Source organism: Prinia subflava, chromosome 9 (assembly GCF_021018805.1).
Source record: "Prinia subflava isolate CZ2003 ecotype Zambia chromosome 9, Cam_Psub_1.2, whole genome shotgun sequence".
NCBI lineage: Eukaryota > Metazoa > Chordata > Aves > Passeriformes > Cisticolidae > Prinia > Prinia subflava.
In genome coordinates, this window is record NC_086255.1 from 18,405,621 (window position 1) to 18,430,743 (window position 25,123).

General features: G+C 42.2%; 1 protein-coding gene across 1 annotated transcript; it reads left to right on the forward strand.

Moving 5' to 3' along the window:
• Nucleotides 1–11,522: 11,522 nt before the first annotated feature.
• On the forward strand, nucleotides 11,523–25,071 carry LOC134554800 (cytochrome P450 2H1-like). Its single transcript, XM_063405742.1, has 9 exons — nucleotides 11,523–15,083; nucleotides 16,055–16,217; nucleotides 17,061–17,210; nucleotides 18,806–18,966; nucleotides 19,414–19,590; nucleotides 20,024–20,165; nucleotides 20,449–20,636; nucleotides 21,109–21,250; nucleotides 21,738–25,071. The coding sequence occupies exons 1-9, from the start codon at nucleotides 14,907–14,909 to the stop codon at nucleotides 21,917–21,919; spliced, it is 1,482 nt and encodes a 493-aa protein (XP_063261812.1). The 5' UTR covers nucleotides 11,523–14,906; the 3' UTR covers nucleotides 21,920–25,071.
• The last annotated feature ends 52 nt before the right edge of the window (nucleotides 25,072–25,123 follow it).

A 25,123-nucleotide genomic window follows, 5' to 3' on the forward strand; every position in this document is an offset into this window, starting at 1 on the left:
AGGCTGTGGAAACAGGTAAAGACGTTAAAAGTAATACTGGCACCAGTAAAGAAGCAGATACTTGCAAATAGTATAGTGCATACTCTTCCTGGGGGTCTGGGTATACATGTATCTGTCCCACTCTCAGCCCCCTTTTCAGATTGTCTCCATCTATCAGAAAGTCATCTTGCTGTGCATGGGCCATGGGTTCCTTCCCCACATCTCTAGCCATGACTGGCTCAGGGGTATCTCCTAAGTCGTGGTGCTAGGGCACAGTACCCACTCACAGGTTCCCTGCTAGGTGGAAATGAAGGTATCAGCTCTCTCTCAAGTGTGTCATGCACTCAGCTTATGATAGGTATTAGAGCTTGATGTGCACCAGCTCTACCAGGGTCTGACTGCCAGTAACTTGTGTCTTGGCTGATGGCTGTTGCTGCTGGCCAGTCCAAGGGAATGTGGCCTGACTCTTCAACCCATTCTCCCTTGCTGGAAAAACAATTGCAGTGATTCTCAGCTGGCTGGAAGATTGAACTAATTTCAGGAAACTGGTTCAGGAAGTCCTGCCAGTATATCTGAACCCACTTTCCTCTTTTTGCAGGGTGAATTTAACTCTATAAACTGCTCTTGGGATTGCCCCTTTCCCAACCCCCAAACATACCTTGCAATAGTATGATCCTCACTGCCCCTGAAAACAAAGCCCTCATATTTCCTAGTCATCCTATATGAAGTAAGCTATCCTTTTCCCATCAATCCCCATTTTTACATGTGGGGAAATGAAATAAGAGCAATGAAATTCAGTAGTCGGCTCTGATTTGAGGCTGATCCTTTATAGAGAGAACATGAGAAAGTTGTGTATCTGAAGCATGCTAGTTTTATCCTTCTAGAGAGCAGACAACATGTTCAGGCTTGGCTGCTCAGAATTACTTGCTCAGTTGCATGTTGAGCAGAACATAAAATAAACCTCAAAAGATGTGTTTCTAACTAGCAAGCTTCAAAGCTGCCCTTTCCTGTTACAGTAATAGTGACATGGTATCTAGGAAGAAATTGAAATCATTACTATCCCAGTGAGATAGTATCACAAGGGCTTAGTTTGCTTTATTTCTACTCTAAAAAGGCATAAATATTGCACAATCTGATGTGGCTGGTACATTTAGAGGTTAACTGAGTCATGGGTTTTTATGGCCAGAAGACAGGGGTTTGATTGTTCCGACTGAGCTCAGTATAACACAGGCATTTGGATTTCCCTGAAGCATTTCCCTCTTCAGACTCAATGCAGGGATGCTTGATCTGGTGGGAATCATCTGTGAACATATCCACTCACAATGTACCAAAACATGATTCACCCTGGTGCTTGAGACACTTGTCTCACTGGTGAATCCCTCATGCTGTGAAAGATAAATGCCGTGTTTCTAGCTCAGTGTGCATTCTAGCTTCACATCTTGCAACAGTTGGCATGCTTCTTGCAGCAGCCTGGTGTGACTGCAGGTCCTTCTCTGACCATGTTCCCTACTACATGCTTCCCCTTTCTTTTGATAAACTGGATAATTTCCTGAGTCTTTTGCTGTAAGACTTACTTTAAACCTCTTATCTATTATCACTGTGTGCACAGCATGTGGGCAGATGACAATGATGATTAAATGGCTATTTCAGTCATTACTTCATAGGCTGCATTTCCTCGTGCTTGCAACGTGTATCTGCAGTTTTTTCATAGATTTTTGTCACAAACCACACAGCAAATTGTTTGTGTTACTGAACAAATTTTCTCTTTGTATATATGCAAGCAGTGAACAATACCTTCAGGGAGTAAAAGAAATATTAAGTGAGTTGTTAAAATATTTCCTTCTAAGAGTTGAATGGGGACCTGGACTTCAGTAGATCCCTATCAAGCTTCAAATTCAGCATACTGTATATCCAGCAGCCTTTTAACTTTAGATTTGCAGGGTTTAAAATCCAGTACTTGGTAGTTAGGCTAAATCTCTAATAACATATTAGTGAGTTACTGTAGAATCATAGAGTAGTTTGAGTTGGAAGAGACCTTGAAGACCATCTAGTTCTAATCCCCTGCCATGGAGGTTCTATCATGCAATGTTAGAAATATTTAACTTGTGTTTAATTTAATCAGGATTTGCTGCAATGTTAATTCAGGCTTTTGGCTGCCTGCATAGAGCAGAATACAGCAGAGGTTTCTGGGGAGCCTGGCCAGCCAGTTCCATGGAGCTGTGCAAGACACAGCAGGGGAAGGCCTTGACTCAGTGCAATTACCACAGTCTATGACAGCAGTGGGAATTGAACTGAGAACACCCTTTAATACAGGACACTGAAGAAGCATTTCTCTCCCAACTTGGAGCTTGTTTGTAGAGCTCTTCCCTCATCTGCAGTACCTTGTCTGAGCGCCCCCCTCACATGCATGAAGTGACAAATGCCATGTGCAAACCAACAGCTGTCTCGTGTCAATCCTCCCTCTCCCCTTGCTGCCTGTTCAGGATCCCTTTCAGGAGAAGTCCCCATAGGCAGGTGGTGTGTTGGTCTTCCTGCAGACTTGGCACAGAGCCTCTGAGTCCTTTTGTCTCTGTGGGAAGCACAGCAGTGTAAGAGGCACCATCTCTGGGGGAGCCAAAGCATTGGATGATTCTCATCCCATTTACAGGGCTGTAGATACTTTATAATGCAGTGTTCTTTGGTTACAGCCTGCTGCTCTCAGATGGATGTTTTATTTCATTTCACCAATGAGCTGAGCCATTTGTCTCAAAGATCCTGCAGTCATGACAGCAAGGGGAGCTCTGTTTCTGCCCTCAGGCAGTATCAAAGACTCCAACCTTTATTTTCTTTCTGGTTCTAGGGTCAGATCCAGATAAGCTACATGACGTAATGAGACAGTTCTCACTCATCTGTGAGGAAAATATTATAGAGGTCATTGTTAAAGCTGCTTGTTAACGTTTCAGATCTGCTAACTTTATAAATATTTTGGCATGTTCTAGAGAGCAATGTCTGCGGCTGTCTGCTGCCACTTATCTACTAATGGTTAGCATCCATCAATCTTCAACAGTAATCAATAATCAGCACTAACCACTCTGCTAATAATTGTAGGATAATCTGTCTGCGGAGATGTTAACTGTAAAGCAGACATACATGGTGACAAAGCCAGCCTGATAGGTGATGATCAGGTGTCACAAAGTGTTTGGGTAAAGCTTTGAACAATCTGGCTTTGTCTGGTTCTTGCTCTTGCTGAGCTTCAAATGGTGGAAAAGCTGTGTTTGGTCAGGCCTAAAACAAGCAGACCTGGTTTGCCTGGCCCTGTGGAAACAACAGGTCAGAGGCAGACTTCCTACCCTCCTGTCTTTGTGAGAAGTACGTAAGGGTTGCCTGATTTTCACTTGGCCACTGCATTTGACCCAACATAAACATGCCCATTAACAGGCTTCATAGTGGACTGCAGAAAATCAGATGCGATTTTGGCATGAAGGAAAATGATTTCTTTTCCTTTTAACCTAAAAGCAATGGATTTACACCACTGGAAACCTGCTTAAGCCTGGGTTAAATCAGTATATTCAAGCTGTTTCAGCAACAGCATTTCACAGCAGGTTTTTCTTGTTTGGGGAATAAAAGACCATCTGGAAGCCTTCTTCTTCCCAGGAACTGTACTGCTGAAACATTATTTTTTTCTGGCATCATTAGATCTCAAAGGCTAATGAGCTCTACATGATTTAAAAGTGAGGGTACTGGTACTTCTGTCTGCATAGATGGAAGTGAGTAGAAATAATCAATAAGCATGGCCAAGATTTAATTATGCTTCTTCTCCCTTTGTTTTACGGGGCTAACTTGACAACAAAGATATGAATAATTCTCTTAAAGTATGCATGAGAAACCTTTCTGGAAAGAAAACTTTCTTAACAGTATTTGTGTCTCAAATGGAAATCAACAGATCTAGTGATAGAGGGATGCAGGAGGCTTTGCAAAAATACATGTGCTGGAAGCAGAGGGTCTGAAGAGAGCAGTGACAGAGCAGGTTTGAGCTGCATTTGGGTGACCCACAGAAAGGTCTGAGGCTTTGCTGAAGTAAGGGATCATATTCAGATGTACAATTTGATCAAAGCAGCTAATGACAAAATATCTTCCCATAAGGTTTTTGGGAGTTCTACAGGTGGAGATCCAGAAAGTAAGTTTGGGAATAAGCTAGCAGCTTACCCACAGTCTGGGTGAGTTCTGGATTGGCTCTGTTTATGTGAAAAATCTCCCAGAACAGGTGTTACAAATCATGAGAAGGGAATCTGTGCTTCAGCATTTGACCCAGTGTGTAGAAAACTGCCAAAGGAGACTCAGTGGGACTGACCATGTGTGCTGAGTCAACACTAAGACTTTATAAACACTGACATCTTTTCAATTCCTGAAAGAACTCAGAAATTATGTGGATCATAGTATCATAGAATATCCTGAGTTGTTAGGAACCCACAAGGCTCACTGAGTCCAAGTCCTGGCCCTGCACAAGACAACCCTGTGAATCACACCATGGGCATCAGAAGGTTGTCCAGTTACTTCTTGAATAACATATAAATACAAGAATAATAAAAATATATAAAAACAAGAATAAAAGGTGTCGCAAGCAGGTTGGAGGGAGCTTGTCCTTTTGGTGAGACACTGCTCTGAACAAGTTACTGGGGAGTCCTTTGCAAGAATCATGCATGACTTGGCACTGGTAGAGAGTTAAACACACTTTATTTAAAAATTTGAAGACCAATAAAGAGCTATGAGGGATAAATTAGGAGCAACTTTTTGGACACCTATGCCCATATGTCAGCATACAGCTTGTACATACATGAAGAGAAATAGTCTTACTGGTCTTACTGATATCTTTGCCTGGCTGTTTCTGCAGGCAGCTTCAAGAGAAATGATTCATACACCATACTTCCAGTGAAGCATGAAAGCACTGTTGAGTGAAACAGTGCTTTGGTTTGGTTTCATACCACTTTATCTCTTTTAGTCTTTATCTGCTTTATCAATAGAATCACTTAAATGCTGCAGTCAAAATCATGCCAAGACCCTGTAGCTAAAGAGAGAAAAATTCAAATAAGGAGGACTGGTGATTGATTTATCATCACTGACAATTTTTGAACTCAGTCTGGCTGAATCTTGAAAGATTATGTTGGCAGTCTAACAAGCAAAATTCATTGTGCTGTAGAGATGGTCACATCAAACTGCGTTAGTTTATCATTTCATAATTTATACGTGCACATTTTAGCAGAATAATGCAGTTTTAGAGGAGTCAGGAGAGTAAGGAGAAATACTTGAACTACTGGAAAAAATGTTATGGGTGTAGTTATGGATCTGCAGTTTTTCTGTGATACTTCTTATGGTTTTGTTCATTGCTTTTGATCTGCCAACATTTATCTGTCTCTAGGCCTTCCATGATAAATGTTTTCACTATGAGTAAATTCACTGGGAAAAAAGTGCATGTAAAACCAGGTTTCCTGTTAGTAACATGCATGGTACAAGTAATAAATGGTATTTTCACACCAAATCTTCTTAGGCCAATAACATTTCAGAATGTCTTTTGGATGTATTTCTGGTTTTCCAAGTCTTGGGCCACTTAAAGCTGGAAAATGTCACTTGTTTATTCCTAATGCAAAGTTAAATCACCAAACTACTCTTTTACTCTTTTTACTCTTTAGTCATTCACATAGCTAATTAAATTCACAGGACCAGTAAATGCAATTTTTTTTCATTGGAGAGTGTAATTCTCCAGTCCTTCCTTTTAAGTCAGCTGTCTTTCTCCAAGGTTTTTGAAGGAGGAGCTTGGTTCTTTATTGCCAACAGGTAAGATTCTGTACTTTTCTTCATAAGCATGACAGCATCTTGCCACTAACAGTGCTGAGTTTCAGGCTCTGAAAATGACTCATAACTGCTTGTGTGAGTTGGTGTCACCCAGACTGAGCCAAATGACCAAGCTGGCCCTTCACACACTGCAGCATGGGGACATAGTGACAGTAAAAGAAGTCCTGCACTGGCTCCCCATGGCCCTGTGCTGGTGAGGGCAGCAGGAGGGTTTGTGAGAGCTTTGCCAGTGCTGTGTCCCCAGCACGCAGTGTCTGTGGCCTGACCTCCCATGCATGGAGCCCTGGCAGGGGATGGCTGTGTTCACACCTGGAGGGGAGCTAAGAGAGGGCAGATGTGATGCAGCAGTGGGAGAGTTTGACTTCAAGGGTCTGGATGTGAGCCAGTGAAGAAAACCAGAGTGAAATACCTGACACAAGTATGATATGAATCTTGACACAAATTGCATGCCATTAATATTATGATTATTCCATGTGTTGTCACTGCCATTGTCCTGCAGCCCTGGAACCCAGCTTGTTTCAGGTGGAGGGTGGTTTGATTTGGAAGCAGCTTTGTGATTGTGTTTAGCTAGTCCACTGTGCTCAGGGAGGCCATCGGGAAGGCTGAGAAAAAGAAACTCTCTCTTCATAGCAAAATGATGAGATCAGAATTTTCTAGAGTGTTTTATGAGAGTCACAGTGGCCATGACCTCTCAAATTCCAGGTGTAGGTCCTTGTGGAGGACGGGAAGGAGCACTGGAATTCTTGGAGGGGTCGTCATGGGGTAGGCACATCCCTGGGGGAGACACCACAGGCTGTGGGGCAGGCAGGGAGGGGTACCTGTGGCATGACCCCTTCCATCTGGGGCAGGGCACCTGAAGCAAAGAGGGAAGGATGCCGAGGGGGCTCAGAGCACAGCTGTGAGAGTGGGAATGGTCCTGGCACAGGTGAGGATCACGCAGGGAGGAGCTGGGACAAGTATCATGAGAGATGAGTGAAACCGCAGCCCTGCCCAAAACCGAGCAGCAAGAGAAGCTGGAACACCAGGGGCGAAGCAGCCCCGCAGAGATGCAAAGGAGAGTTCTGGAGAACTGCTGGAGCCTCCAAGGGGCTTGCGGGGTCGTGGGCACACTGGCCTGGCTCTGGACTCTGAAGTAAGTCAGATGTTCTTGGCACTGCTGCCCTCTGCTGCTGCTCGACTGTGTTAATATTTTTTAGAAACGTTTCTTGTTTTTTGCCAACACTGTTAATATTTACCACCTGGTCAACAGAGTGCTCTGGTATCTCACTATGGGATTTCTAAGAGAGTATGTGTAAACATGGAGGTAGGATTTTCCTCTTTGGTCGAGTTTTACTTCTGAGAGCACTTAGGTCTCACTTCTTTACATCTCAGCCATTTGTGCAGTTGTACCTAGTGATCCCTGCTGGTCTGCTTTCCTTTGGAAGCAGCACTGAGCTCAGATTCAGATTTTCCAGGAGCTTATGTTTTCACCTGGACATGTCTGACATTCCCCTGGTACAGTGTTTTTTCTAGTTTTAATCACCCAGTCATGCCTTTACTTGGCTGACTGCAATTGACTTTGTCCTCACTCAGTGGTTATCAGTATAAAAGCACTGAGTCATTTTGTGTAGACACCATTCCCATGCCTTGGGTGGGTATAGCATATTTTCTTGATGAATAGTCAACAGGTTCCATTATCTGAGATCATAAAATATGTTGATGACATTTCCTGAAGTTGTCCCAGCACTTCATCCACTATAACCACATGAAAGGGGCCTGGAAAGGACGAGGATCCACAGAGCCCCTGAGGAAGCAGCGCATTTGCAGCACCTCACCTTCTCCAGCACAAACTTGGAGAACTCACTTTGTTTATCCACGACAGTGTGAACTCCTCCCTGGATGTGGGATACGCCAGCCAGCAGTAGAAAAGTAGCAGAGGAATGTCCCCTTGACTGTGGAGCCTGTTTTTTAATTTTTTGAGCAATAAGAGATGGCCCATATATTTTTTTTTCCTCCTTGGAGGGTTGAGAGGAAAAGGAGAGACGTGAGAGAAAAAGCATGTAAAGTAAGGAATTAATATTACCTTTTTGATTTTTTTCCCCTGAAATTTACTTATCCGAGCCCACAGACATAATATTATCACACCAATAGAGTGAGAATATATAGACATGATTCCAGTAGATTCAAATTTCCTTACATATCAATAAAAAGTAAATTAAAAGCAATGTCTGAAGCAAGTAGTTTAGAATCCCTTTTAAATTGCTACACCATGGCTAGACATTACCCAGCTAGCTGTATTTATTTTTATAAATGTACGCTTTGTCTCATTTAAATTTGTTTGTTACTTTCAACTGCTCTTTATATTAGCCAAGATCTCTGTCCCCTTAGGGGCAGAAGGGGAGGTGCCTCAGAAGTGCCTCCCTGATCTTTGTGCATCCCTTTCTTTCCAGCAGCACAGCGTCTTTCCATGGAATGAGAAGGGACCCTGTGCCAGGGCACCTCCTGGTATCTCTCCCTCCTGCTTCCTCCTCTGCAGGGTCTCAGGGGTCACAGTCCCACTTCAGGAGGCTGCTGCTCACAGGCTGTGCCCTCACCCTGCCTTTATTCTGCCACCTGTTTTCTTCTAACCCTGTGTACCTGCTGCCCCAGGATAGCTCTTCTTTGCTGCCCAGGTTGTTGTGCTGAGGCTTCCTGCTAGCAGCACTTGGAGACCTCTGCATCTGACCAGTCTCCTGAGGGGAATGACAGCAGATCCATGCTGCTTGGAGCTGATTTTCTGGGCTCATATTTTGCTTAGAGTCTTCTCTTTTCTTGGCCTCCAAGTACAAAGTCTGTGCGACATTCAAAGTCCAGGACCTGCTTTTAGGGGTTGGACTGATGATTTTCTCCCTCAATAGCTTTTTTTCCCCCCCAGGCAGCAGTCTGCAAATGATATTCAAATGGACCAATGGAAAGCAGAATTACTCTGCCTCCAGGACAGACACAAACCTCTATAAGGATGAATTCAGTATTCAGGCTAGGGCAATCTGTTTATTTCATAAGAAGAGGGTGACAATGTTCTCTTTTTTTCTCTCAATTTTTCCTTTTTAAGGCTGAAACATTTCTAGGCAGGCCTTTGCCATCACATGATCCACAGGTACCCCCAGGTAAGTAGGTACACCTGAATCAAATAATAAATAATAATCCATCCATAATAGCTCTTAGTCTAATGAGTCAATGTACCTTACATGAAAGGTGCAATGAAGATCATGGAACACTGGAAGAGGTCATGGAAGTTCATTTTTAGTGAAACCTAGTTACAGAGTCTGACGTTGGAACCTTTTAGGTGATGCCTGGATTAACTGAGTTCATTAAGAAACATTTAACTAACCTATTTGCACTGATAAATCAAATATCATTCTTGCCAAGTCCTTATGAAATGGTCGATAAGCTGTGCAATGTTTGCTTTGCTTTTGGCAGCTGTGTCATCTGAGCTGCTGAATACTGAATGTATTGTACAGTACCACATGTGGATCACTCTGCAGGTTTTGCTGTATCACTCCTGGGAGATTTACTTCAATTAATAACTTCAGGTGAAAGTCACAGAGAAAGAAGAAAGAGGTACCTACTCAGATATTTTTGGGTTTTCTGACCATTTTTCATTGAAATATCATATACTTCACATCTCTTAAGTGAGAAAAATGAATTATAGTTAATGTTCTCCTCTTTTCACTATTCCAAAAAAATGAAGAAGGATAGGGGACACCTTTCATGTTTACGAGAGAGAATGCATTAGGCATCACCATTTCCAGGGGAGGTGATATGTGTAGGAGACAGCAGTGGTGGGAGAGGGGAAGAGCCACTTTCACCCCTGAGGGAGACAGGGATGACACCTGAAGGAGAGTCTTTCCATGGGCCCTTTTCACCCAGTGATCCCATGCATGAAACCTGTAGTGAGGGAGAACTGGAAGAGCTTGTTCTATGCTTTGGGGTGGGGCAACAGAATCAATCCCTGAATCCAGACTGCTGCCATGGAACAGGATGTCCCCTGTGGGTTCTGAACCAATCAGTATTAAACATTAAATGGATCTCAAATACAATGATTAGCTTAGAAAATCTCACTTCACCATGAAGTAGTCACATATTTTGTTTTCATCAAGTGAACTTTGCCTTTGGCTCATTGACTACTTTATCTTTTATGCTAACTTTCAAGCCATTGCTGCTTGTGTCCCACCAGGAAAACAGAATCTGTTCATCTGCTACCCAGATACTGTTTCTGAGTTCATGCAAGTTCTTATTCCTTGTGGGACACAGGCAACAAATGATGCAATGGCTCAACATGCACTGCCAGAGCACTTCATCGCTGATTTTCACTGTGATGAGCAGACAGTGGAAGCCATTCTAGAAACTCCCCCCTGACCCTGCAATTTCTTCTTCTCCCTCTGTCCCCATGTAGCTGGTGCAGGCCCTCACGCAGGGATTGATGAGGTCTTTTGCCAAGGCAAGTCCTCCCTGTCTCACCTGTCTCTGTCCTTGTACCCTGCAGCACCACTGCATCACCAGTTTGACACTGGCTTCTGCAGAGAAAGGTCCCTCCCAGGCATTGCCCTCCACACTGCCCTGGGCTTTCTGCATTTCTCTTTGACTGTCAGTAGTAAACAGATAGTAAATGTGCTTCTCTTGCTTCCCTGCATCTTCCAGCACAGCTCTTCTTTCTCAAGTTATTATATGTGTCCATGATTTTTTGTGAGAATCATAAGCAATTTTCTAAAGTTGCAAATTGCCTCTAGTTAAGGCCCTAGCCCGAGTGTGCACAGGTCTGTGCTCAAATCTTGTTTGTCCTGCAGATTCCCTGCCCAGCCTTTGGAAAGGCACGGTGGGCTCTCTGCTGTTACAGCTGGGGACACCTGATAATGTTGGCTCTTTGCTTCTTTATCTCCCAGAGCACAGAGCTTTTGGATGGCCTGCTGTACCCCACAGTGGTTCTGCAGCTGGTCAGGAGGAGCTCAACTGCTCATGCAGGCAGCTGAGAGCAGCACTCTCAGAAAATCTGCTACGCTCTGACACCCTCTTTGAAACTGGCAGCCTTCACTTCTGTGCCTCTTTTCACCAAGTAGAGCACCCGACTGGCTTTTCCCTTGGGGAAGTGCATGTTCTTCCTTTATGCTGACCACAGTGTAGAACTAAGCACCTTTACTAAGAGATGATGGGGTATTGCAGCAACATAGAGCTTTACTGTCGGTGGAGTCACAGCACAGGTCAAAGAAAGGCTGTTATCAGCTTCATTTCCTTGCCCTTCTGATTACCAAAAAGCAGTTTGCCATGTATTGCAAATGACTGATGAACTTCATTGACTTCATCCTTTTTCAGCTGAGTTATGTTTTGGGTCTAGTGAGTTCATACATAAATATTTAACCAAGTTTTTGACCTGGCAGGTAAAATGTCATTTCTGTGATCTGAAAACGAACGATGTGGTTTGTATCTTATCTCTAGTACATGTAGCATTTTACAAATTTGGTTGTTACACAAATTGTTGAATAATGAAGATATCACTGAACATTAGTACTTGCTGATCCAGAATTCTGTCCAACTCCAACACTAGCTTAAAACAGAACTAAACCAAATGTGGCTGCCACAGAGGAATATTCTTTCAGACAGCTTCAGTCACCAGTGATTCCTGAGCTATCAGTGGTATCTTTGTTTCAGTACCCTCAATGAATTTTGCTCCCATGAACTGGCCTGGTTACTTTTTGGACACATCTTGAAAAATGGAGTTCCACAGCCAATGGGAATGGTATGGTGTGTGAAAAGCCACTTCCTTTGGCCTGATTGAAAATACAGAAAGAAATATCAAAAGTTGCTACATTTATTTGTGCCTGGATGCCAAGGAATAGATACTGGGTAATAGTCTGTACCCAGCTTTACACTGTGCAAACTCCAAATTTCTCTCTAACTTGATGAGGGAGCAACTTGGAAGAAAAAAAATGATAGAATTTCCTGGTCAAGATGCAGACAGTTAAACAAAGAGAAGGAAAAAATAAACAAGTGGTGCAAAGACTCACCACTAGAGAAGGCTCACGATCACAGAGTCTCTGAACAATAGCTGCATTGGAGAGACAATTCCCCAGTTCTCATTGCCAAGCTTGATATTAGACATGGATTATCTCTTTGGTCAGTTTGGGTGTCCAATCCCAATCCCTTGCTGTCCCCCAGCCTGCCACTTGGGCTGGGGACAGAGGGAGCAGCCAGGAAAGCCTCAGTGCAGTGCAAGCATTGTTCAGCAGTAACTAAAACTCTGGTGTGTCCTCAACACTGTCACAAATCTAAATCAGGGCCCCACACCAGCTGCTGTGAGCGAGCCAGATCCAGGGTGCCTGAGCAGGCTGTGAAGACACTTGAAGGGGCTGTTCTGGGGAGAAGAAGGTGTCTGTTTTCTCACAGAGCTAATCTAGAGGACAACAGAAGGAAGTTAATTAAGTGCAGGTCCCAGATTAAAGACTAGGTGTAAACACAGGACGGAATCCCGGGAGCTGGCCCATTCATGGCACTAGGCAGGCCCAGCAAAGCAACAGCCTCCAGAAGGCATCGAGGGAAAGCCTGGAATTTGAAAGGCTGCTGCATACAGCAGAGTCCCACCCTGTCAATTTGAGCTTGAACTTGCAGGTGCAGCCAGAGAATGGTGCCAGTTCATAACAAGACCGGAGGCCCCGACATGTGTTCTCCTACCACACTGGGAAGAAAGCTCAGAAGAAAGCTGAGTCTTTTAGGTGCTTCCTGTGAAGGTGAACTATATCAGGATGGGTCTTTCAGACCCAGATAAGGCTTTCATACTCAAATAGCCTTTCACACTCAAATGATCCCTGTCTTTCTGTCATCAGAGGTGACCCAAGACCTTTGGCAGTTAAATCTCTTCCCAGTTAAACTCATGGATCCCTCCAAGCAGCTCTGGCTTTATTCCCAACACCATTTTGAAACCCTTCAGGGATTATGTGAGTAATTAGATAAATAATAAAAAAGCCATGTCTGGATGTGGGATGATGCTGCAAGCAAAGCCCTGCTTTTCCAGTGCATTAGGCTTCCCAGCAGTCATTCACCCCCAGGGCTGCCAATAGAGGAATGCAAGGCACTTTATCTACAAAAATAAAGGAAAAGAAAAAGCAAACAACTAGAATTTTTCCTTGATGACAATAAAACTGACTGTTTTCAGCAATATAATCATTCCTCCAAAGCCTAGAAGGTTCCTTTCAATTTCACTCATCTGCCCACTTCTGGGTCTAAATGCCCAGGTGTATTCAGAGTAATGCCCATTGGACTAGAATTTGCAGAAATTGTTGCTGATAAAAAACCCTATTAGGACCAGGAGAAATGGGCAGGGAGTTAGAGTCATCTGCCTCAAAACAGATCTTTGGCAGAGAGACATGTAAGTATGTTTCCAGAGCATTCCCTTGTAATCAGGGGAAACAAACTTCTTCAGTGACTGACTCATTTCACAAAAATAAGCTCATAAGCAAAGTGAGATGACCTGTTCTCTGGAAGTATCAGTATTTCTCCGCTAGCAGGGGAAACTGTCAGTTCATTTGTACACCTACCTTTTTAATATCTAAATTTAAGCAGGACATGTTTCTTTCTTCACTGTGGTAGAATCTGGTAGTACTCAGCTAAATGGGCTAAAAATAAAATCTGCATCCTTAAACCCCATTTTGACAACTCAGGAGAGAGCAAAGTGTGGTGTTTACAGTATGTCTGGCTATTTTTGTGCACATGAACACTCAAAAACAGATTGAACAAATGTGACCTCAAGTTCTAAGCCAACGAGTTCATGCAGGAAGACAATTTATTTTCCATTACCATTACCAGGGAGACAAAGAAGAGATTAAGATACATATATATTCTTAGGTAAAGGATATATATTCTTATATATGGGATATATAAGGATATATACGATTATATGCATTTTAACACATCCTTCCAGCATCACAGCATCTAAGGGGTCAGAATCATTTTGGCTATGTGTGAAATGATGGAATGGGATGGGAAGAGTCTTGGCAGGTGGCAGAGCCTGTTTCCCTGACTGAAATGGTCCCTGACATGATTGTTGGGGTGGGATACCCCTAATCTGACATTAATTGTCTGAAAATCTAGATGAGCTCCCTCCCTCGTGTGTAAAAAGAAACAGGCACGGCCAATGCTCATCCATTGTCAGCAGGTGCTTTACAGAGACCCAGGTGTCTGAAGCAAGGAGCAGGAGAGTGGTCAGAGTGTGAGCAGAGCCTATGGGGTGATGGGTGAGGGCTCTTCTGTGGGGCAAGGCCTACCTAGGGAGCATAGCAATGAGGACTTCTCTCCCCTGCTAGGGGTCTGGGGCTGTAACACACAAGGCTTCTCAAAATCAGAGGGGAAAGTGGGAGGGGGAGGAGGGAGAATAAAAAAAACAAAGCTATTTCAAACAGAACTGTCCAGAGAGATTTTGCTATGAAGAACTCATACTGAGCTCAGCTCACCTGATGAGAGCATGATGCTAAGAATGTCAGGTTGTGCATTTGATCAGGGCCATTCACTTTAGAGTTGGACTGGATGATCCTTGTTTGTCCCTTCCAACTCAGAATATTCTGTGAGTGTTTGACACACTTCATTTTTCTTGCATTCACTGCATTGTCTTTGAGCACCAGTTTCATAGATCAGAGATGAACAGAGATAACCAATCTTCTTCTGCAGATTCTCATTCAGGATTACTTTAGGACCAATGTCATGTCTCTGATTACACAGAGAATTCCTAAGGTAAGCAAAGCTATTTCTTTTCTTATTCCACTAATATATCCATTCCCCTTCTTAAGCTGCGGTTTTTACTGTCTTCTACTCTCTACACTTGTTCTCATCTCTTGTTTATTTGTTTCCCTACCAGGGCTTTGCCAGGTCTTAATTACCATTGCTTTAGGACTATTTCATAACTCACAAAGTCAGCTTTAGTAACATTCACTCTTATCATGTGCAGATTAATAAGTAAACTCATATCTCAACAGGAATGGGAAAGCACTATTGGCTAATTTCAACCACGTGCTTTGGCACCACAGCGTATAAATAAGCATGAATTTACAGGTCCAGCATCAGGCTTTTCTGACACTTCTCTTCCTCAGCCCACCATGGAGGCCCTGGGAGGGACCACTATTTTCTTGCTAGTATGCATCTCATGCCTTCTTTTTGCCACGTGGAGAAGCAGATCTCAAAAAGGGAAGGAGCCTCCTGGTCCCACTGCATTCCCCATTGTTGGAAACCTGCTCCAGATAAACCCATGGAATTTGCCTGAAAGCCTGAAAAAGGTAAGAGACTGTCCTATTCTTTCCTATGTTGTCTTCATGGCATATAAAACTAAGTCCAGTCCTGCCAGTCTCAGCTAAATTCACAAGCTTAATTTGCATTGACCAAATGCTAGATTCAAACAGAAACAAAAAGTTTCCCAGATATATGTGCTTATTAATCTATGTATCACAATAATCTATTGCATTTTTAAGTCTATATATTACAGGTGTATGCATATATGTGTGTGTGTCTATATGTTATAAGTCAGTCTATATATTTGCAATGACCATACTGAGATGAGTTCTGGGCTGACCTCACAATTTGTACCACAGTACTACAATTTGCAGTGGATTTGCAATCAAGGCACTGATGCTGTTGCAGTATAATCCTCCTGTACTCAGTTCCTCACCATGCTGGCAACACAGCCTGGCCCTTTTTGGGGGGAAAACCTGGCTCTATTTTGCTGCTCTGCTCCCTAGCAGATGTGTAGGATCTCCTGGGAGGGGAAGAAGCAAGCACAGAAATTGAAGTAAAGATGTTTGGAGGTGAATCGTGCTGTCCATTCCCTCCCCTGACTGATGTCACCCATTTGGCAAAAATACCCCCTTTGAGAGAAAGTTTTGCTGTTTGTGTTCAAAACCCTTTAGGCATTTGCTTCCATGTTGTAAATATAACAGATTTTAGAGCTCATGTAAATTGTTATCCACTATGCCCTTCACAACGGCATCCTGAAATGTTTTGCCAGCCCTGTGAAGTCTCAGATTTGGAGTGGATACTCACCATTTCCATTCATATTCCCTATTTCTTGTATGATTCCCCTTTCCCTTGTCTGTAACTCATAATTGAAAGATCTCTGCACTGTTGTTAATCCATGTCATATCTCAGCAGAGCTGGGACAGTGACACATCACCTCTCAGGCCTCTTGGCTGCAAACACCACATGATTATCATTCTTGCTGTCATGTTGCTCTTTGTGCTCACCTTTCCTACAGCTCAGTGAGAAGTATGGCCCTGTGTTCACAGTACATTTGGGCCCACAAAAGGTTGTGGTGCTGTATGGCTATGATGTTGTAAAAGAAGCTTTGGTTGATCAAGGAGATGACTTCAGTGGAAGAGGCATTCTACCACTGATTAAAAAACTCTTCCAAGGCACAGGTACGTCCTTGGTAATGCCAGCATGCAAAACAGATGCTTTCAGAGCTTTAGAAAAACAGCTGAGAGGGCAGTGCAGGGGGGAAGAGTAGATTTCATTTACTATGTTTATGCAGCCAAATTAGCAATTAAAGGCAAAAAACCCACCTCATTACTTGGACCCTTGAGTAATCTGGTCCCCTGGAGAACTATTTAAGGTCCCAGGATGGCTTCACTGTGTACCTTTCTATTTCCAGTGTGCCTCAAGCTCTGGCTAAAATTTTGTACATTAAATATGCCTCTAAGGTCTTACATTCTTCTCCCATTTCTGAAAATATTCTGAATATACTCATAGCGAAGGAACCAGCAAAAAGAAAGTCCACAGCACAACAAAGATAAGATAATATAGGCTGACCCAGTAAGGACCAAGTCCAGATTAAGTCACGAGATTATTCACCAGGTCAGTCTCTGGTATGGCATCTATAGTACATATTCCATGGTATTACATATATAGGATAGTACCAAAGGTATTGTCAGTAATGATATGCTCTATGGAGGTGCACAGCAGAACATTTGAGTGATTATGTCAGTAAAGGCCTTGTGCCCAAGACCAATTCAGTGTTACTCCTTACTTACTTCCTAACACAGTTTTTCTTATCCTGGGAATAAAGTCACTTGTATTCAAGTGCTGTGACAAATCTGTCACCTTCAGAACCACAGAGAAGTTACAGTTTTGGGCAGATAGCAATTTCAGTGTAACTCCACAGAGAGGTGTCTTTGCATGCTGAGTACTTACTGTGTAGTTTCCATTAAAGGGAAGAAAAAACCTGTTTCATCATGAAGGTCTATTTTTCCTCCCTGTGTCAGGCATTGTGACCAGCAATGGGGAGACCTGGAAGCAGCTGAGACGATTTGCAATCACCACCCTGCGGGATTTTGGGATGGGGAAAAAGGGCATTGAGGAACGAATCCAGGAGGAAGCTCATTTTCTGGTGGAGAGGCTCAAGAACACACATGGTATGAGAAGGACTTTGTGCCTGCTGAGACACTGTACCTGTCTGCAATGAGACAATGAGGGTGTAGGGCTGCTGGTCACAAAATCTATGACCCAAGGAGTGGGCGTATGGCCACTGCTGTTTCTGCTCCCTGCCTCTGTAGGCAAAGTTATCAGTCCTGGCAGTGGGTCAATCAAAGGCACTGTGACAGTATGGAGGATAAAAGTAGGAGAAGCTTGCAAAGCACCTTTTAACCTATTCTGCTTGAGGAACAAGACAGGAAGTGGCAAAGAGAATGGCTTTGCCACAGAGCCAAGGGTTTGATGGAATTCAGCCATGGAGAAAGTGCTGGATGCTGTCAGGTAACCAAGGGTGCTCTTCTTCACCTTGTCTCCTGCAGCTCTATACAAATAGATCTTGAAGAAGTAGGTGACCAGAGAAGTCATTTGCAGATATTTGGGGTTGGGTCCAGTCCATCTGAACACTAGACAATACTTCCAGTATTGGTGGAGCCGTCCAATGGGAATGGAGACATAAGCTGCTTCTGAGGGCAGGGTATAAGGTTGCCCACTTGGTTCAACCTGTACATGTGTTTTCTGGTAGTATATAAGTCAGTGTTACTTCTAAGTGTGTCCCCTGAAGGTGGCACAGTACCAGCCTGGACCCCAGGCTTCCTTTTCATTGCCAGCTCTCAATGGGTGCCTATTCTGCAAGGGGAGAAAAAGAGATGGATCTAAAAGAATGATTAGGCATCACTGTTTTCCATGAGCCACTAGAAAATTCAGTCTGGCTTCTCAGACAAACATTTATTTTATAAATCAGAGAAAACACTCTCACCTCTCACCTGCATTGTTTTTATCTTTTGACTATCACAGTAATATTTCTTATGCCCTTATGCAAGCCTCTAACTCTGTCTCACCTTGTTAACAGCATCTTTGACTGTGTATTAAAAGGTTTTACAAGCAAGATATATACAAGCAAAAAGTATAAATCCATTCTTTGATGTAAATAATAAATAGCTATGACTCGTATTTTCTACATTCACCATTAATATAGTCACCACTTCTGAAATATCCTCTGAGTCTTTAATGGCCATGGAGTCACCAATCAAACAGAGAATTGGTGCTATTGCAACTTGGAATAGTGTGCTACCAAGCTGACGTTTTCCCACTTTGTGGTTTTCTTTCAGGATTTTATACCTTTTCATGTTACTGTTTCTCATCTTGAAACCTTGAGATGCACCCTATCACTGTCTGTAATTATAGCTTTCCTTTCTTTCTTGGGTCTAATCTTGCTTTTTGCTTACACCATAATTCTCTTCACAGGAATTATGCAGCTGTGCTATCAAACCTAGACTTCGATCACAGGCATTTGAACCCCAAGGAGAGGGCTATATAACTGAGGTTATGCTAATAAAGTTAAAAAGGAGAGTGCAATAACCTAAAGACATGGTTCAGGCAAAGTCCCCATGGTTTCATTGGGATTTTGTGGAAATGCAAAGGAGTGCAAAATTCTGGATCTCTGGAGAATGTGAAACTACTCTGTAGTGTCAGAGGAGGGGATGGTGCATTGAATACTGAAAGCAAGATATATCATTTTTTTTGGTGGTTGTTGCAGAGAGACCCCTCAACCCTGGCAATTTCCTAATCCATGCTGTTTCCAACATCATCTGCTCCATCGTCTTTGGGGATCGGTTTGACTATGAGGACAAGAAATTTCTAACTTTAATTGATTGGATAGAGGAAAACAACACACTCCAGTCCTCTATACAAACACAGGTGCGTGTGGTTTTATTTAATACATTTGTTAGTTATTATTATCTTTTATTAAGGAGTATTTATTCATGTTATTAGTTTTTAATTGCAGTGGATTTTCCTAAATTTGAATGAAATTTAGGAAGTGAAAAAGGCACGTACATAAATTCTTGCTGATTTTTCCTTTACCTTATGGAATTGCCCTTGTATGTCCAAAGGCTATCATTGCAAAAGTTGCTCAAATCCTTGAATGTAGTGAAATCATAAAGTAAATGACAATAACATCCTGAGTAAGAAAGACCTACTGCCCCATTATCATAGTTACAATCAGGGAAACATTTTATTTTATTTTATTTTATTTTATTTTATTTTATTTTATTTTATTTTATTTTATTATTTTATTTTATTTTATTTTATTTTATTTTATCCACATTAATCAGAATGTGCTTTTTCATCCCTTTCTTTTTATAGCTATATAATTTCTTCCCAACTATCATGGATTATTTACCTGGGCCTCATCAACAACTGATAAAAAATCTTGAAAAAGTTGATAAATTTACAACAGATATTGTAATGGAACACCTGAAAACCCTGGATCCCTCTTGTCCTCGAGATTTTATTGATGCTTTTCTTAATAAAATGGAACAGGTACAGTAATAGTAGAGATTTACTGGATTGTACAGAAATTACTGCTTGAATCACATCTTTTCTTTGTACTTATGATGAGGCATTGGGTTGTTGCAAACACAGAGGGGAACTTGCTCTTCTTGACACATTGTCTTCATTTTATCCTCTCCATTTTCTTATCAGTTTCTAAACACAGAATTAACAGCATGAGCCATAGTGATGGAAGCTGAAGACCAATCTGGTTAATGCATTTCAATGCTCCTTCCATATTAAAAAGGGTTCATAATATTATTCAGTAAACTTACCATAAATGCTGGTGTTCTGGAGAGTGAGTGTCATATTTTTGAAAAAACCTCGGATGTGTTCATAAACCTACATTATGGGTACAGAATTTTCTTTTTAAGCAAACTTCTAGGCTTTGTCATTCAAAACCTTCTGCCAAATCTTCCTGCAGGAGAAAGGGAACGCTGACTCAAAATTCACCATTGAGACCTTGAGCAGAACCACACTCGACTTGTTCCTTGCGGGAACAGGGACCACAAGCATCACACTGAGATTTGCATTGCTGATTCTCCAAAAATACCCAGAGATAGTAGGTAATGGAAATAAACAGCTTAAAACTTTTTAAAAGGTTGTGGGACCAGTTTGGACAATTCCTGTCACTACCACACATGGCAATAGTCCCCTGACTAGGAAATATGTTTTTGCAGTGTGGAAATGTGTAGAAGTGTTAGTAGTCTTCATGGGAAGCAGACGTTAGTACTGAGTATATTCATATATTCTTGGGGTGCTAAAAGCAAATTGTGTTGTTAAACAGAGAGAGGTTTAGGCAAACAGATGGGGGAGTTGTTCATTCAACATTTACTGGTTCCTTAACAGAGAAAATTCAAAAGGAGATTGATTCCGTGATTGGCCGAGACCGAAGCCCTTGCATGTCGGATCGGAGCCGGATGCCCTTCACAGATGCTGTGATCCATGAAGTCCAGAGATACATTGATTTCCTTCCTACTAATGTCCCACATGCTGTGATCAGAGACACCAAGTTCAGAGACTATTTTATCCCCAAGGTCTGTTCCACTGTGTCTGAGAAAGGTTGTAAATCTCTTAAAAACAATGATGAGTTTTGTTCTTTGTATTTTATTTATTTTCAAAAGCATTGAATGTGATACTGAATTGAAATTTCTTTTTGGAAGGAGATTCTGAAAATTATTGAGTCCAACCCCTTGTATTTGAAAATAAAAAAAAAAAAGAAGAAAACACTTTTTATCATCTGTATAAAGAGGGAAATATTTCTATTTTTTTTCACATCAATGTAAGTTGTAATTTATTTGGAAGCAATATTAAATACTCTAAACAGACTCACTATTAAAATTCACAAAAAAACCAGCTTTGCCATACCAGTGGCATATATTTTCATGCATTAAATGTTCATTTAAAACTGGTTAAACTTGGACTACCCTTCTATTTAGCTCTGGGAACTTCTTAGTGCCTCCCTACTTTAGCATATCTCCATTGTACCTTTCTTTTTTGTTCATTCAGGACACTCTGATATTCCCTATGCTGAGTTCTGTCCTACATGACAGCAAGGAATTTGCAAATCCAGAAAAATTTGACCCAGGACATTTCTTGAATGCAAATGGTACCTTTAAAAAGAGTGACTACTTCCTGCCATTTTCTACAGGTAAGACCTCTTGCTGTTTCAGATCCTAGACCATCCTCTCCAGAAATCTCTCTGAAAATTACACGGCTCATCCCCATTGTACAGGGATGTCAGGTGACATCTGCTAGAGTCACTTCTGGGCAGCTCTAACCCCTGTGCAAGGGTTCCAGCTCATTTTCTTTTTAAGCAAACACAAAAACTCCTCGAACGCCTTCTACAAGATGTGTATGAAGTGGGACTTAGCCATGCAACTTGTCTCTTAAACTTACCATTAAACAGCAGCAGAACATGAGCAACCAGAGCCTTCAAACTGCCTTCACACACTGAGTGCTCTTGTTGTTCTAGACCTTTAGCTCCTAGTTTAATTCATGCTTCCCCAAAATACTGCAGTGCTGCCTGTGCATTCTGAGATGTCTGAACTTTCATGGAACTGTGACTAAAATCAGTTATCAGCAAAATACTCCACTGTCTTTCAGCTGTCTACCTCTTTCTCTTTTTTCGCTTGTAGGAAAACGCGTCTGTGCAGGAGAAGGTCTGGCCCGGATGGAGATATTCATATTTTTAACATCCATCTTGCAGAACTTTACTCTGAAGTCTACTATGGATCACAAAGACATTGACATTAGCCCAATAATCACCACTCTGGCAAATATGCCCCGAGACTATGAGATCTCTTTTGTTCCACGTTAGCCAAGTGAAGACAGTTTCCAGCTCCCACCTTCCTGAGAGCTCAGGCTGAATGACAGCCATTCCCCAGTCTGTTGAGAATGAAACATTCAGACCATTTGGTAGATACTTTATGGAGAGAAGAGTGCTTAGAAAATTGCATAGTGCTTTTATAACCACAACAGCCAGCTTTTATAACCATCACACTCTTAACAGAGTAGGCAATCACACAGGGAAGGACACAGCTCCCTGTGCAAAATTACAGATTCTTCTCTGCATCTACCTCATCCAGCGCTGGTTCCTGTCTGGCTCCTGACATGCCAGGCTGTCTGCATTAGCTCTGAGAGCCCTGCTGCTGCTGTCCCTATCACGGGAGTGGTTACAGAAGGAACAGATGCTTGTACTTCAGGGTTTTTACAAACTCTGCTTGAAGTACCTCTCTCTCTACTTTCAGTTTGTTTGTAATCTATTTGTAAAGGCAAACATAAAAAAGAGGGGTTTTGTGTTAGATAATGATCATCTATTGTATTCTTCACCCAATACTTACTGTCTGCTGTGGTGGGAAGAGTTTATCAATAACTGGGCAGATGGGTCATCCTCTGTGTGATTACAATGAGGGTTTGTGAAATTACAATTTATACTGCAAAATAAAGAAATAGTATACTGAATTGTTGTTTTTCTGATATTCTAGAACACCTTTTAGTGAAAAACCAGTGTCCACAAAGCTTATACTCCAAAATCGTTTTCAAGTCCTGTACACATCTGCTTCATTTTACTCACTTACATAAAATGTGCTACAGCTTGACGAATGAACTGCCTAATGACCTATAAACATCCATTCCCAATTTGGGATAAAGCTGCACTGACCCTATGGGACCTATCAGAACCGCAACTGTGGTTACAGAGCTGTTCGTTGGGGAAAAGAAAGGACAAATTAAATAACACCAGGACCACCCTCCCCCGTGCCTTTTCCTAGATGAATCCAGTTTGCATCTTCCCAATATTTTGTGAAGTACATAAAGAGCACTACAGCAATGTTACAATCAGGAAAAAAATTGTAGAGTTTATATGACTTGCTAAGCATGTATGTACATATCAATGGCTGGCATTTCCTGTCTTGATCACATTCCCATCAATGTATAATATATAGTGATTACAGTGAAGACAGAGACCTGAATCTGTATTATGTGGGAAAAGACACAAGTGTAATATTCCTACAATGCCATTAACTGTTTATGTGAAACAGAAAGAACTTGCTTCCTTTCAAAGAATAACAAGCTAGATATAATATGCATCACTAGCATGGCATTGCAAAGGCAAAAAGCCACAAATGTCACAGAATCACAGAAGTCCTCCCCCCAGATAAAAAGAAGAAAGCACTGTACTTCCTCTTTAGCTGTCCAACAACTAAAATAGCCAAAACAAACGAGGGAGCAGCTGTCTTGTTCCAGTTATCTTCCTTCATGCTGAAAAGTCAAGGAGGCAGACAATGCAGATCAGCAAAAGAGCTGATCCACCATCTCCATGGACTCCACCATGGTATGAAGTGGGCTGATTAGAGGAGGGCTAAAGCCATGTGCCCTGGTTCTGAAGACTGTGGATCTCTCCACAAAGTACTGCTTTGAAACTTGAATGACTTCAGAATAACCTGTTGGAGTGGCTGGGCAGAACTGTCTTAAGATGCTGGAAAAAAAGAATTCTCCTCTGGAACCGAACTCTTCTGCTTCTGCTAAAAGAGCTGTATTTGCTAGGCTGATTTTCATCCCCTGGTTTGCAGTTGCAGTCCAAACCATCATGAACTGCTTCAGCTCCAAAGCACTCTGCAGACCATTTTGATGACCCACTTTGCCCCTGGACTCTCATCCATCAGCCCTCCCTTTTCTGTTATCCTCCTGTTCCTGCCTTTAAGAACCCACTATTTCCTTACCGTATTTTCCATTGGAAAATGCTGCAAAGGACAATGGTGAGATTTAATCTCCTTCTGTACCTCCTCTGGAATTTCTCAGGGATTCTCCAGGTGAAACATCTGAGCAGTAACCAAGTCGTGGCTTTGCTTTTGGACCGAATATACATTTCCCCAGTACAATGCTGTTCACACTCACCTATGTCTCTTCTATGCCACTCTCCAAGGACCTGCCATCCTTGACTTGATTTGGATTGTACCAGTGACACAGAGGTGCCTCAGGCAGGGAGGGTAACATCAGAGACACAACAGGGAACATAGCTGTCAGCTTAACTGGAATGCCACCATCACACGCTCCTCCAGCCAGCAAGTTCATCTCTAACATTTCTTCCCAAAAAGGATGTCAACTGTGGGACAAGTCCCTTCTCTCATTTTTGCTTCCTGGAAGTGAACACTCAAAAGTTTGTGAAGGAACTCACTATTTCTTACCTTTCTTACCTGCAAACACTAAGCACTTGGTGACAGTGCATGGCTCAAAGGATTTCCATCTTCAGAGTTCCTGGAAGTTTTAAAATGCCAATGTGTTTTGTACATGCAGAAAAGCAACTTTTTCAACAGGAACAGGACATGGTCCATTCTGTGCCTTTCCTGCAGGATCTGTTGTTTTCCCTGCTGGCATGGCGCCTCCCTGTGTCCCCCTGCAGTCCTGCCAGGTAACACTGTGAGCACAGAAATGCTATTTCTGTTTCAAACCCAGGATTTTCAAAGCAGTGGTGAAGACTCTCAAAAGTCATCTGCTTCACTCTCTTTTAGAAGCACTAGGGAAAAGGGTCCACCCTGACTAATTAGTGGCTGTACACAGCCTGACAGCATGACGAACTTTATCACACTGGCACCTGACTAGACATTCTTTTATACACTCTAAGTTTGAACCTCTTATTTCCTACATATCAGTATTTGTACTGTCTTCAACTGCAACTCACTCAAAAACCAGCTTGAATTGCTTCAGGTCAACAGGTACAGAAAAAATACCCTTGGAGCAGGAGGAATACCTGTTCACTACAAAGGGCTCTGCCAAATCACCAATTTCGAACATTGTTATCCTAGTAGAGAAGACTTTTGTGCTAGGCATGGCACTTCAAAAACTACTAGGATCAAAATTCACTGGTAAAGTAGAGAAAGGGTCTGCAAAGTTAACTGAGCATCTAATAAAGTAATATATCTTGAAGCTTCACCAGAGGTCCAGACAGTCGAGGAATATAATTGCAGGAATACTTGATGCAGAGTTTAAAACATGTTCTCTTCTACCATCTCTAGTAGTTTGA